General features: G+C 39.8%; 1 protein-coding gene across 2 annotated transcripts in view; it reads right to left on the reverse strand.

Annotated features, from left to right (window-relative positions):
• Window positions 1–14,425, reverse strand: part of slc49a4 (solute carrier family 49 member 4) — a 108,912-nt gene that overhangs the window by 60,428 nt on the left and 34,059 nt on the right. For both annotated transcript variants that reach the window (XR_010014160.1, XM_063005943.1), the window contains exon 4: window positions 9,093–9,222. Coding sequence is in view for 1 of the 2 variants with exons in the window: in XM_063005943.1 (XP_062862013.1) it covers window positions 9,093–9,222 (130 nt within the window). In the remaining variant the exon portion in view is untranslated. The remainder of the gene's footprint in view (window positions 1–9,092; window positions 9,223–14,425) is intronic.

A 14,425-nucleotide genomic window follows, 5' to 3' on the forward strand; every position in this document is an offset into this window, starting at 1 on the left:
AGTTAGCACTGAGGATGAACTAGTCCCTGAAAGGGGAGCTACATCACTAGTGTGGAAGTTTTTCGGATACAGAAAGTCAGACTCCAAACAATCGACTGTAATTTGCAAAACTTGCAAAAATACTGTGACGACAAACAAAAGGTGGCAACACCACATTTATTTCACCACCTAAAGCAAAAGCACCCGCGTGAGTACGAGGAGTGTCGGTCACTGTGTGAGTCCGAGAATGATGTGAGGCCAAAAACTATCAACATAGCCTTGCATTTTGTATTGTATTTTTTCTGACTTAATGTACTATGAAATGCAATGTCAACCATAAACAGTACATTAGCAACATATAGCTATTATATAGCTAACATCTTGAACCTTTAATATTATTTGAATAAATGCTGAGTCACTAACTTTATTCCCCAAGATTGAGTTTGTGAAAATTCGTTGCAATTTCGTCGAAAGATCAAGCACTAGTACTGGATTAAAAGGCCTGGATTGCATTGAATCTGTTCATTCTAAATGCTTCAATGGAGTTAAGTTTAGAGCTCTGCGCAGGCAACTCTTTATGGACATTGTTTTATGCACAGTACTGCCACAAAAATGAAAGCATATTATTTATTTTACATAGTTTATTAGCAAGGGGTACGGCTGAAACAGTAGAAATCTAAAATTAGAAAGAACTTTTGACATACTTTTGACCATATAGTTGACATTAATATAGTCCTCCCCCTAATATAGGGATGTAACGATACACCACAAGACAGTTAAAAATCGGTGCACATGTGGCACGATTCGAATCGTTAATTCATGCAAGATGAATCAATACACTTTAAACAGCAGAGGGCATTGGTGCCATTCACCTCACCTGGTTGACAGCACTTGCTGGGTTGCCAGGTACGGGATTTTCCAGCCAAATTTATTTGCGAGGATACTTTCGTTATTCGTATTATTCATTTATTTATATAATGTTGAATTTGTTTTAAAATGTCATTTCAGTTTTTTTTACACAAAAAGGAAAAGTGTGCAGCATTGTTTTGAATAGTTTGTACCTACCTCAGAAATAAAAGGGCATTCATTATTTACATAAATAAAATATATATTTTTAAAGAGAAATAATAAAAGGAAAAAAATCTTATAGTGAACCCACTATCGTGAATTGTATCACATCGTGGGTAGAGTGTATTGTTACATCCCTATTAGTTATTATTACTATTTTTCTTACTCCGCCACAGTTTTACAATACACCTCGACAGTCAGTCTGGTGGTGCAGCAAACCCATAGATTCCTTCATGATTTAATTAGTCTGTAACTGACCTTGTTGTGAATTACTGACCCAGCTCAAACTACCTGACATGCAATCATGATACTTGACATATACTTGCACAATAACTTTAACATGTGTCTGATACTTATTAAGCCATCATTAAATGCAGGCTGGGCACAAATGCCGATTGCTGGTGCTTTGTATGGGTCTAGATGGCAGGAAGGCATTCTTGAGAACTGGTGAACCAACTACAGTGGTACCTAGTAACTCGATGTCCCCTAAATTCAAAATCTTTAAATTTGCACCCTTAAACTTGATGTTTCCCTTAAGCAATTTATTTATTTAATTTCACATTAACAATGAACAGCCACTTTGTTCAGCACTTGGCTTGAGCGGTGCGGTGCGGTAAAACGTCATCAAAGTGCACATACAAGACGAATGTGTGTGCATTTGTGTGGAATAACCGTCAAGTTCAATCTGAATGAGTCCACATGTGTCTGTGTTTAGCTGGATTTTCCTCACTGTTTCACTTTTAAACTTGTGTTAAAGCTCAGGGGTTCTGAGAAATGGTAAGAATCCCCTTTTCAGAGAGTCTAAAACGCTTCTTGTTTAAGAAAAAACGTTGAATATGACATTGTATAAAAAGAACAACATAGGAACACTAAACTTCTATTAATTATTACTGCTCATAAATTGTCTCCACGAATGAAATTCCTCACTCGTTGTTTTATTACAATAAGTCACATTAAGCTTTGTGCACCGCCACACTCCATAGGAAATAAAGGCACAGCCAGTGCAAAAAAGGCTATTTTGATGCTTCTCATATGAACGCACCTTTATTGAACTAGAAAATACGGTATTCCAAGATCAAGCATCTCCACGATTTAGAATCTTAAGGAAACAATAAAAAAGTAAAGATAAGGTGCAGGTCTTATTGTAGTTTTTATATTCATTTTTTTGCATTATACTTGTGTTAAGTGTCAAAAACAACCCCATTCTTTTACATAAACCTAAAATATATGCAGAATCATGGAACGCAGTAACAGGTTTCCCATACATCCTCATGGGAAAAAAAAAACCTTAAAACTTAATGTCAGTCCCAGAACCAACTGATGTTGAGTTTCAAGGTACCACTGTATATCTTATAGAGTGGCAATCCCAGTTATGCTGTGATATGCCTGCGCTGTGTGTACAACACAGATCATTCACATGAACACATGACATAAACTGTTAAAAACACAACTAACAATCATGCCTTCGACAACTGGAACATCTAGCAAGAATATGGGTGTCATATCAATTTTATTAGTTAACCCTTTGGGCTTTAAACTTAGCACCTGAGTACATAATAACACAATCCTTAGACACAACAGAATTGATGGGGACATTCCTCTACACCTTCGAATTGTATTATAGCTGCACATAAAACACATCAGACCATTACACCCGGGCATTATGGCCCGGCCCTACACTCGTATTAAATTACTCTGGACAAAAATGTTTAATTATTTAGCTTGTCTTGATAATCCCCACTATCACAATCACTTTATTTAATGGGAAATATAACAGATAATATAATTTAAGTAAAGAAACCACCCAAGCACTTAACAGCACTAACCACAGTCAAGAAAACCATCCTTATAAACAGGAAATCCAAAAATTCCATCAACATCTCTCAGTGGAAAACTGTATTAACAAACTAAATAAATGGAACAGTTGTTTTTTTAATCAGAAGGAAAATCAATGAAATCGACACAACCTGGACGCCCTTCATTACCTTTCTCCAGCAATAAATCCCTGTCTAAAAGAACTAATTATAAACAAACATGAATAACAAGATTAAACCCCTAAAGCTATGCTATGCTTATACTTGCATAATTCGTGTATTTTTCCTCACCCCCCCCCCCCCCACCCACTTTCATTTCTCACTTTGAATAAATTTTGTATTGTGCACATTTCTTATTTTGAATTTATAATTTGCAGTGATGTAGCCTTACTATAACAATTATTATTATATCGTTTCTACACTCACTGTCCATTTTATCAGCTCCACTTACCATATAGAAGCAGTTCTACAATTACTGACTGTAGTCCATGTGTTTCTCTGCATGATTTGTTAGCCCCCTTTCATGCTGTTCTTTAATGGTCAGGACCACCACAGGACCCCCACAAAGTAGGTATTATTTGGGTGGTGGGTCATTCTCAGCACTGCAGTGACACTGACATGGTGGTGGTGTGTTAGTGTGTGTTGTGCTGGTATGAGTGGATAAGACACAGCAGCGCTTATGGAGTTTTTAAACACCTCACTGTCACTGCTGGACTGAGAATAGTCCACCAACCAAAAATATCCAGGCAACAGAGCCCCGTGGGCAGCGTCCTGTGACCACCAATGAAGGTCTAGAAGATGACCAACTCAAACAGCAGCAGTAGATGAGTGATCATCTCTGACTTTACATCTACAAGGTGGGCCAACTAGGTAGGAGTGTCTAATAGAGTGGACAGTGAGTGGACACTATTTAAAAACTCCATCAGCGCTGCTGTGTCTGATCCACTCATACCAGCACAACACACACTAACACACCACCACCATGCCAGTGTCACTGCAGTGCTGAGAATGATCCACCACCCAAATAATACCTACTCTGTGGAGGTCCTGTGGGGGTCCTGACCATTGAAGAACAGGGTGAAAGCAGGCTAAAAAAGTATGTAGGGAAACAGATGGATTACAGTCAGTAATTGTAGAACTACTAAGTGCTCCTGTATGGCTGATTGGTGTATAACAAAACACTTTCAGGGTTTAATGAAGAACCCTGGAAGCTTTGACTGTACCCCATCTGTCCACCAAAAAACTCTGTACAATGGGCATAGTGCACAATACATAAAATACTACTTGGAAAGTGGACAACTTAGCAGTGATTCTGACATAAGTACCTGGTCAAAGAGTTCCCTAATCACTGTATTAGAACAGCAGAGCCCAAGAGTGTTTATCAGTTCCCATACATAATCAGCCCCACTTCACCTTTGTGAATTTTGGGCAGTGCACCAATCAATCCGGTCCCAATTATAATCAAGCACAGAGCTCCACTGTCCTTGTTCTCCAACAACTGTTCTCTACACAGCTTCTCTGATTTCCCAGAGTTGCTAAACTTCATAAATCAATAACGCAGCCTTTATTGGAATTCACTAAAGACTTGCTCTTTGTATTTTTCAGACCACTTGTTTAGATGAAACTGTTTTTCTTGATAAAGGCACAGTCACAAATTGCATATTGGGGGAAGAAAGGTGGGGAAACTAGGGATGTCCCAATCCGATCTCAAAGATCGAAATCGGGAGCCGGTCAAGGCATTTTACTGATCGGTATCGGCTTCACTAAAGGCCGATCCTAAGCCCGATCCTTTGTTTTACGTCAGCATGTCCGCTGTGTGGAAATACTTTAAATTGGAAATTGAAACAAGTCCAACAGCGAAGTGTAATGACTGCAATACGAGCATTTCACGAGGCGGTAGGAGCAGAGCTGCGTTCATTACTGTAGAATTTTACTATTTATATGGTGTGTGAGTCAAGGATCACTCCGGTTTACAAAACAACGTAGTGATGCACTTGCTTAATAAAGAAATAAATACACGGTATATTCACAAATTGTCGGGAGCATAACACTTTATTAACTTCTTCTGTTACTGTACCGAATAGCGGACAGCTAGAGTCATCGCGTTAGCCAAGCATGCTATTCCATGCACTATGGAAGCGCCAAAGGGTCAAAACACACTCACTTCACGTATAAACGTCCATCAAACCATTGTCACGATACAACCACAGAAAAGTTTGTTACAGTTACAACACGCATACAAGTACGGTGGCTCATAAGAAACAAACCAGATATCATTTAAACAAACGATCTACAATTACTACCAATTTGATACGGCACCTAAAAAATAAACACTCAGTCGAATACAGCGAGTTTATTATTATATGATGAGAAGAGGAACCGGCTGTCCGCTAACACGGCAGAGATGCTGATTTTCCTCAAAAAGAACCTTCACTTCATTTTGAGTGTTCTAGTTTTACTACTACAATGCTGCACTAAGTTTGTTTACTTTTATTTTGTAAAAATAAAAGAGCATTAAGCAATAGCTTGGATACAGTCATTTTTTTCCCTACAGCACTGCAGAGCTATTCAGTTGTTAAACATATACATTGGATTAATTTGAATAACTGTAATGTACTTGGAGTGTGCACTGTGTGAACAGTATTATCCAGTCCTTATCTAGACAATATCCTGAAAATACAAGTATCGGTTTAAGACTCGGTATCGGATCGGGATCAAAATTAATGATCGGGAACAAAAAAACGTGATCGGGACATCCCTAGGGGAAACAGTAGAAAAGATGCTAGTAATCTAAAATAGACTACCCTGATCACTTACCTGTGCATTGTTATCCTCATAATAGTACCTGTGACAGTAGTTGAGGCCTAGTAACTACTTGACTAGACAACTTGAATCAAGGGGACTCATTTGCCTACCTTATAGGTCTCCAATAAAGCATAAACAAGCATGTTGGGTCCTTAAAATGTATTTTGTATATTAGAGAGAGTTGAGTGCAACATTTCCAGACAAAATAGGTCTTTTCTGTAACAAAAATATGACATGGCAAGTTCATCCACCACAAACTTATCAAACCATGGCTTTATGGGTCATGTACTTATGGGACCTGATCATAGTTCCACTAAACACTAAACAAGGCTCTGTGCAGGCTACTTGGCGTGCTTTCCCAACAAACTCATCAAACCATGTCTTTATGGATCCTGCATTGCACACACAGCCAGCAAGTTCTAGGAAGTCATGCTACAACAAAAGAGCATTCCCCAAACTATTATTACTGGACGTTGGGAGCATATTAATTTTATACAATTATTTTTATATACCTGTTAGTAATGAGTGTGTCTAAAACATGTAAACCTATATTCCATACTTACATAGTGGGTATTGGGAAAATGATGCACTACACAGTCGAGTCACATTATTATGACTACTTCATACTGTCGACGGCGGCATTGTGTAGCTTATGAGAGAAGTCACGTTTTGTGTGCTGGCTTGGTGGGAATATAAGGTGTGCGATAGGCTGTCTGCACATATATCCCTCGTGGCTGTTGTGGGTAAAGATATCATCCAGCAAGACATTGCGACATGTCACACGGCTAGAAATATCCGACCTTGGTTGGAAGAGCACGACCAAGACTTTCAAGTGCTACCATGGGCCCCTAATTCCCCAGACCTTAACCCAATTGAGAATCTGTGGGACCACTTCAATCGTCTTGTTCGCTCTATGGATCCTCCCACACACACCCTCCAGCAGCTGTGGGATGCACTGCAGTCAGCATGGCTCCAGATACCTCTGACAACCTACCAGGACCTTACTGAGTCACTCCCAGCTCGTCTAGCTGCTGTCTGTGCTACTCTGGATGGTCTGATGGTCATAATAATTTTTAGTCTGTTAAATCGAGGTTCCACTGTAGAAAGAATACATCCAACTGATGGATGTGTAAAGTAGGTACACAAACCTTTTTGCTCCTTACTTTCTTACTTTGGGCGGAAAATGAGATTCTGATGTAGTTCATCCTGGAAAATGTTGGTCTGTCATAAAAGGAAAAGGGTCCCAAAGCCAAAGCAAGCGGATGCTCACATCCTTCCAGGCAATGTCCTCTATCCTATTCTAACACAGCCAAAGCAAACCCCCCCCCCCCCCCCCAGGCAAGGCATGCTTGTCTCTGATCTGTAAACAGGGGTACAGGCTTTGGCTTTGATTCTACTGCTATAAATAAAAGATAAACTCTCTGGAAGACAGAGTACACTGTGTTCAGACTGAAGTTGACAGAGTTCAGTGGCCAGCAAAGGCACATCAAATAATGCTTTATTTCTTATCCATGGATAATTTATTTCAACTTAAGATAAGGTGATAAAAATACAAGAGGATGAAGCACATCTTTGATGTTCATTAATTAACTGGAGCAGATGGTGAGTGGCAAATTGACAGGATCATGTTCATTAAAATTTCCTGTCCCTTATGCACAGATTGAATTTTTTTACTAATTCTTTCAAATAGAGAGTGGACATGTTATGCGATCTTGAAGAATACACTAAAGAAGCTGCTTTTGCTGCTTAGATGCATAATTACACAATATAAATCCACTATAATGTTTTATACATATATTATAACTATTTATTTGTATAAATGTACATAGATGTTTAGACAACTGTTTTTTCCCTATCTCCATCATATATGTAAGAATATTTATTGCTTTAAACAAGCAATTTTAAGACATCATTTTTTTCTATTTTTCCTTTTTCTCCCTTTTAGTGCGTCCAATTGCATCATGCTTCCTTTCCATCAATGCAGATCCCCGCTCTGATTGAGGAGAACAATGCTAACTCACATCCCCTCTGACACATGGGCAGCAGCCGTATGCATCTTGTCACCTACACTTTGACGAGTGCAATGCAGATCAGCACTGTGTACGGAGAGACACACCCTGACAGCACTCTTTTCCCATCTCTGTGCAAGCGCCAGCAATCAGCCAGCAGAGGTCGTAATTACATTAGTTTGAGTGCAGAGAGAGTCCCTATCCGGCTTAATATCCCACCCTTATATGAACAACAGGCCAATCGTTGTTCATGTGGCTGCTCAGCCCAGCCGGCAGACAGAGCTGAGATTCGATACGATGTATTCGAGAACCCAGCTCTGGTGTTCTAGCATGTGTCTTTATTTATTTATTTTATTTATGCATTTTCTCCCATTTTCTCCCAATTTAGCATAGTCAATTTGTCTTCCGCTGCTGAGGGATTCCTGATTGCAGTCCAGGTGGGTTCACGCCTCCTCCGACCCATGCGCAGCCCTTAGCGGAACCCTTTTTCATTTATGCACTCTGCACAGGCGCCTCTCTATCTGCTAATCAGGGTCCTTACACAGCGTTTGAAGACACCACCCACATAGTTCGTTCAAACGCGTCTACTGCCAATTATGCCCGCTAGATGGTGACTAGCCGACTGGTGGCAACGCCGGGTTTCGAATCGGGGAGTTCAGAATCTCGGCGCTGGTGTGCTGGGTGCCCAAGACATAATCTTTAATGAAAATGAAAACTCTTGACAAATGCCCATGAGCACAGTCATTTAACCCCCAGTCTCAGGACTTCGAGCAACATCCATTTGACTTGATAACCTCTAATAAGTGATTTTGTTGAGTGTTCAGCTTCTGACATCTCTCTTGTGGAATCTTCATTTATTTCTCTAATGTAAAAGCTTCCAGCTCAATGAGGTTTCTTCAAATTGCACCAAAGACTTTCTCGGTGATTCAAATCTGGACACCATAGAGAAGAGATTGCCACTGGACCAAATTTTGGGCTCTCCCGCAAGCTCTGGCTGCTGCAACGTATGTTTGGAACATAGCTTAAAAACAAGTGCTTATTGAGTTCCCAATGGTTTAAACAAGTTGTAACCTGACTTTAGCTTTTACAGACTAGTAGAAGTTTTTAAGATCAACAATATTATCCATGGGTTGAATAACTGTAATGAAAAATCATGTTATTCTAAAATAGTTCATTTTCTTCATTGATTTGCTCTATCATTAAACTTACAAAGGCTTTATTTTAATCAAAATTTAAAAATAGCTTTTGGAATTTTTTTAATGATTAGTCATTACTATCTTGACACACAACCTCTCAAAAATCTGATAACTGACTCCTTTCCACAATTACATTACTAAGGTGCAGTTAACCTGGATAAATCGAATTACTGCCAGATTTGGATATCTTGTGTGGTAGAAATCAGTATGAATTGGCATACCTCATTAATCTGCAAATGCTGCTCCTGTAGCTAAGGCGCTGGCTAGCTGCTGCTACACTGGGCGGCATGGGCGGCCTTGAGGGAAAGTAAAACAACACGACTGCGAAGAGGAGTACGATCATCCCGGACTCTGTACAAACAGACAACAAAACACTCTTAAACTGTCAACATACATTCTGTATGAACATGAACATGACTTGTTTGTTTGTTTATTAGGATTTTAACGTCATGTTTTGCACACTCTGGTTACATTCCTGACAGGACAGGTAGTTACTTGTTACACAAGATTCATCAGTTCACAAGTTTAATGTCAAACACAGTCATGGACAATTTAGTATCTCCAATTGACCTCACTTGTGTGTCTTTGGACTGTGGGAGAAAAACGGAGCGCCCGGAGAAAACCCACATGGAGAACATGCAAACTCCACACAGAAAGGATCCAGACCGCCCCACCTGGGGATCAAACCCAGGACCTTCTTCCTGTGAGGCGCCAGTGCTACCCACTTAGCCACCGTGCCGCCCTGAACATGACTTAAATATTACAAAAATAGTTTAATACAACCATTTCTTTGATGCCTCTCTTTGGTGCATTTATAAATAGAAAGTTTAATAAATATAATTTTTTTAAAAAGAATTAATTGTTTAACTGGAAGAAAACTGGGCAGATTTTTTATCTGGCTTTATTAAGAGTTTAAATTAGGTAATTCTCTAAATTTAAGTGTACATTAAGTGTAACATAACTTTTAACCTTTCATTTTCTTTTGCAACAGCAGATTATTCTGGTCCGCATACCTGATTTGGTGCAGTTTTCACGCCGGATGCCCTTCCTGATACAACCCTCCTGTTCGTAAGAAAGTCCCCCTGACCCCAGCCCCCCAATCATGTCTGAGCAGATGCATCACTGAAATTCAAATCCCAGAGTTTAGCAAAAGTGGGCTAGCATATTTTACAGCTGCGCCACCTAAGATGATGATGATAGCTGGGATTTTATTGCCACGTCAGCACGATTACGGCTATATATGTGGCATGTCAAGTTTCTGGTTCATATAATGGTGACAATGTTTTTAAAGGGCGGGGTGCGGCTTGGTACTCCCATCATTTCCTTTATTACATAAGGTGTACTAGTTTGACGTGTGTTAATTTTCCCTGGTGAGGTCTTATCGAAAAGATCTTTGATGTCTGCACAGAAGTGTTCTGTTCTGTTTTGGATCCATCTGTACATGTTGTTCTGTGGTTTGGACGCTTTTCTCTTAATTCAAGGAATTTTCCCTGATATTCCATTGGTTCTGTTCCTTTTTTCCTGTTGCGCCACCTAAGAACCTTAAATGTTCTTATAAATATGTGAGACGAATCACTTAAACTAAACTAAAATAAATTGCAAATAACTAGGGATGTCCCGATCCGATACTGAGTCTCAAACCGATACTTGTATTTTGTAGATATTGTCTAGATAAGAACTAGATAATACTGTTCACACAGTGCACACTTCAACTACATTACAGTTATTCAAATTAATCCAGTGTATATGTTTAACAACTGAATGCAGTGCTGTAGGAAAAAAAATTGCCTGCATCCAAGCTATTGCTTAATGTTCTTTTATTTTTACAAAATAAAAGTAAACAAACAGTGCAGCATTGTAGTAGTAAAACTAGAACACTCAAAATGAAGTGAAGGTTCTTTTTGAGGAAAATCAGCATCTCTGCCGTGTTAGCGGACAGCCGGTTCCTCTTCTCATCACATAATAATAAACTCACTGTATTCGACTGAGTGTTTAATTTTTAGGTGCCGTATCAAATTAGTAGATCGTTTGGTTAAATGATTTCTGGTTTGTTTAAGAGCCACCGTACTTGTAGGCGTGTTGTAACTAAGCCAATAAGAGTGCTTAATACTGAGATGTCGTTCAGTCTTGTAACATGGTAAAGCTGTATGTTATGGTCCCTGAAGTTTTCATACTCGGATTAAATGTTATTGTTTTGTAAACCGGAGTGATCCTTGATTCACACACCATATAAACAGTAAAATTCTACAGTAATGAACGCAGCTCTGCTCCTACCGTCGTGAAACGCTCGCATCGCAGACATTACACTTCACTGTTGGACTCTCAGTTTACGATACCTGCTTGACCGCTGACGTAAAACGAAGGATCGGGCTTAGTAAAGCCGTTACCGATCAGTTAAAAAATGCCTTGATCGGCCCCGATTCTGATCTTTGAGATAACCATCTGAAATATGTAACATGCATCATATTGTGAAGAGATCCAGAGAACTCTCACCCCATGTAGGGCAATAGAGGTTTTTATTTTTTCATTTTATTAGGATTTTAACGTCATGTTTTATACACTTTGGTTACATTCATGACAGGACAGGTAGTTACTGCTTACACAAGATTCATCAGTTCAAGTTTAATGTCAAACGCAGTCATGGGCAATTTTGTATCTCCAATTCACCTCACCTGCATGTTTCTGGACTGTGGGAGGAAACCCACGCAGACACGGGAAGAACATGCAAACTTCACACAGAAAGGACCCGGACTGCTCCACCTGGGAATCAAACCCAGGACCTTCTTGCTGTGAGGCGACAGTGCTACCCACAGAGCCACCACTATTGAAAGTGCTCCGAGTCCTCAGACAGCACTCAATAAAAAGCCATCCATTAATTCTATGTAACAATGTCACTGAATTCTTTGGGCCCAAGCTCATCTCAGTTAGACTGAGTGTCAGTAAAAATGTGCTGTGATCAGCAGATTCCTTTTTTTTTTTTTTAAGTCATTTTTAGTCAAAAGACAATGAGTTCTCTGTTTCAATGACGAAACATACCACCCAGGTTGAAAAGCTAACATCTGTCATGGCAGGTGGCGCAAGTGATTTGCATATATTGGGATTTTGGAGAGACATATACTGCCATCAAGGTGATGTCCATTTGCGAGAAGTCAATGGGTATTTAAGCAAGACAATGCCAGGCCTCATTATTCATGTGACAACATTGTGGCCTTATGGACACAGAGTGTGTGTTTGACAGGACTGCCTGCTGTCCACATCTGTCTTCTATTAGACATGTATGGTGCATCATGAAGAGGAGAATCAGACGACAGCGACCAGGGCCTGTTGAGTAGCTTAAGTCTGGTATCTAAGCTGCCCAGGTGACCAGCGGTAAAACACGCTAGCACACCAGAGCTGACTTTTCAAACTCGTCGGTTCGAAACTCAGCACTGCCATCTGGCTGGGCTGGAAGGCTACATGAACAATGATTGGCTGTTGATCAAGGGCAGGGTGCCAGAGGGGACCTAATAACCGATGCAATTACGACCTCTGCTGGCTGACTGATGGCGCTTGCACAGAGTCAAGGGATAATGAGGATCAGGGTGTGTCTCTCTGTACACAAGTCTGATCCGCATAAGAACTCGCCTCATGCAGGTGAAAAGATGCAGTCGGCTACTGCACACGTGCCGGAGGGGGCGGGGCGTGTGTTAGTCACGGCTCTCCTCAACCAGGGTGGAGAGGAAGCGTGTAACTAACCTGAGAGAGTGGCTAACACATGCTTCCCCCAAAAAACATGAATCAGATCACTGCTACTATGCCACTGCACGTACATAAAGTAGGGTAAACTCTTCCACTGGAAGAGTGTGCCACTGGAGGGTCCAATAATGTATTTAGTTATTTCTTTTGCATATATGTGGTTCTGTCTACATGAGAACCTTCTTGGCCAGTTAGGATTTTATATAAATACTTAAAACAAACACTTTTCTTTACAGTCATGATTTGTAAGTATGTGAAATTGTATTTTTAAATCCTTTTCCACTATTACATTAGAATTACTAAGTTAGGTTGAGCCCTTATGTAGTGCATATTACAGATGACTGACTTGTGCTTTTCCCAACAGAGCTAGATAACTGCTTTTCCTCTTGAGAGACCACATCTGAGTGAAATTCAGAAACACATATCCAACCATATGCAACATCAGGCAGCAGAATAAACCCTTTAAGGAATTTCTTCTTGTTTTATGCTTTACATTCAAAAATTCTAGGAGAATTTAAGGCAAGGTTAATGTATTTTTTAAAAGATTCCAAAAGGTTTTGTGGATTAAAAACAAGTCTTTACTGTGGAGCGTAAGTGTATAAGAATGCGATTTGTAAACAATACTTTCTGATGTTGCAATATTGGTCATACTTGTAATAGACAAATCTGAGTAGTATTAAGTTAACAGTCAAGGAAATGGTTTGTTATCAACAGACCAAATCAGTTCTACAAGCGCAAGTTGTAGCCTTGCGGTTTAGGTACTAGACTAGTAATCAGAAGATTGCTGGTTCAAGCCCCACTACTGACAGGTTGCCACTTTTGGGCCCTTGAGCAAGGCCCTTAACACTCAATTGCTTAGACTGTATACTGTGGATGAAAGCGTCTGCTAAGTGCCAAAAATGTGTACATGTAAATGCAAGCTTTTTTTTTCCAAACATGTTTGTGACAGTGGCAGGTTTTCGTTCTCATTTCATTTTCATCAACCTCTTTATCCTGGTCAGGGTCTTGGCGGGTCTGGTTCCAGTGTGAAACACTACAGCACAAGTCTGGAATACCCTAAACAGGTTGTCAGTATAATGCAGCACTTCATCAAACCTCAGTTAACCAAATTTATCTGATGTAATTACAATTAATTACACTTTAAAATGATTTAATTATTCTAAACACACCCAGGCTTGTTTTTGCCAGCCATGTTAAACCATGTTAAATCGACAAGCTGAAACCTATAAGCAGCGGCACGGTGGTAGCACTATAAGTGGGTAGCACTGTCACCTCACAGCAAGAAGATCCTGGGTTCGATCCCCAGGTGGGGCGGTCCGGGTTCTTTCTGTGTGGAGTTTGCATGTTCTCCCTGTGTCTGCATGGGTTTATACCGGGTGCTCCGGTTTCCTCCCACAGTCCAAAGACATGCAAGTAAGGTGAATTGGAGATACTAAATTATCCATGACTGTGTTAGATATAACCTTGTGAACTGATGAATCTTGTGTAATGAGTATCTACCATTTATGTCATGAATGTAACCAAAGTGTAAAACATGACGTTAAAATCCCAATAAAACAAACCTTTAAGCAGTTTAAGTAGTAAATCTATCCAGATGTTGTGGACCTACCAAAAGTCTACTGAAAGTCCATTAACGACTCATCCAGAAAGTTACAAAAACCCAAATGAACATGCATAGATAAGATCAGCTTTAATAATTTTACTATAATTCTAATACCTTTGCTGCTTTAGGACCTGGGTGACTAGTGATGTCTAAACAACGACAACAAAGTCACTTTCATATTGTTGTAACTTTAGTTACACCAATGCTCATCAAGTA

The sequence above is a fragment of the Trichomycterus rosablanca genome, chromosome 12, assembly GCF_030014385.1.
Source record: "Trichomycterus rosablanca isolate fTriRos1 chromosome 12, fTriRos1.hap1, whole genome shotgun sequence".
In the NCBI taxonomy this organism is placed as follows: domain Eukaryota; kingdom Metazoa; phylum Chordata; class Actinopteri; order Siluriformes; family Trichomycteridae; genus Trichomycterus; species Trichomycterus rosablanca.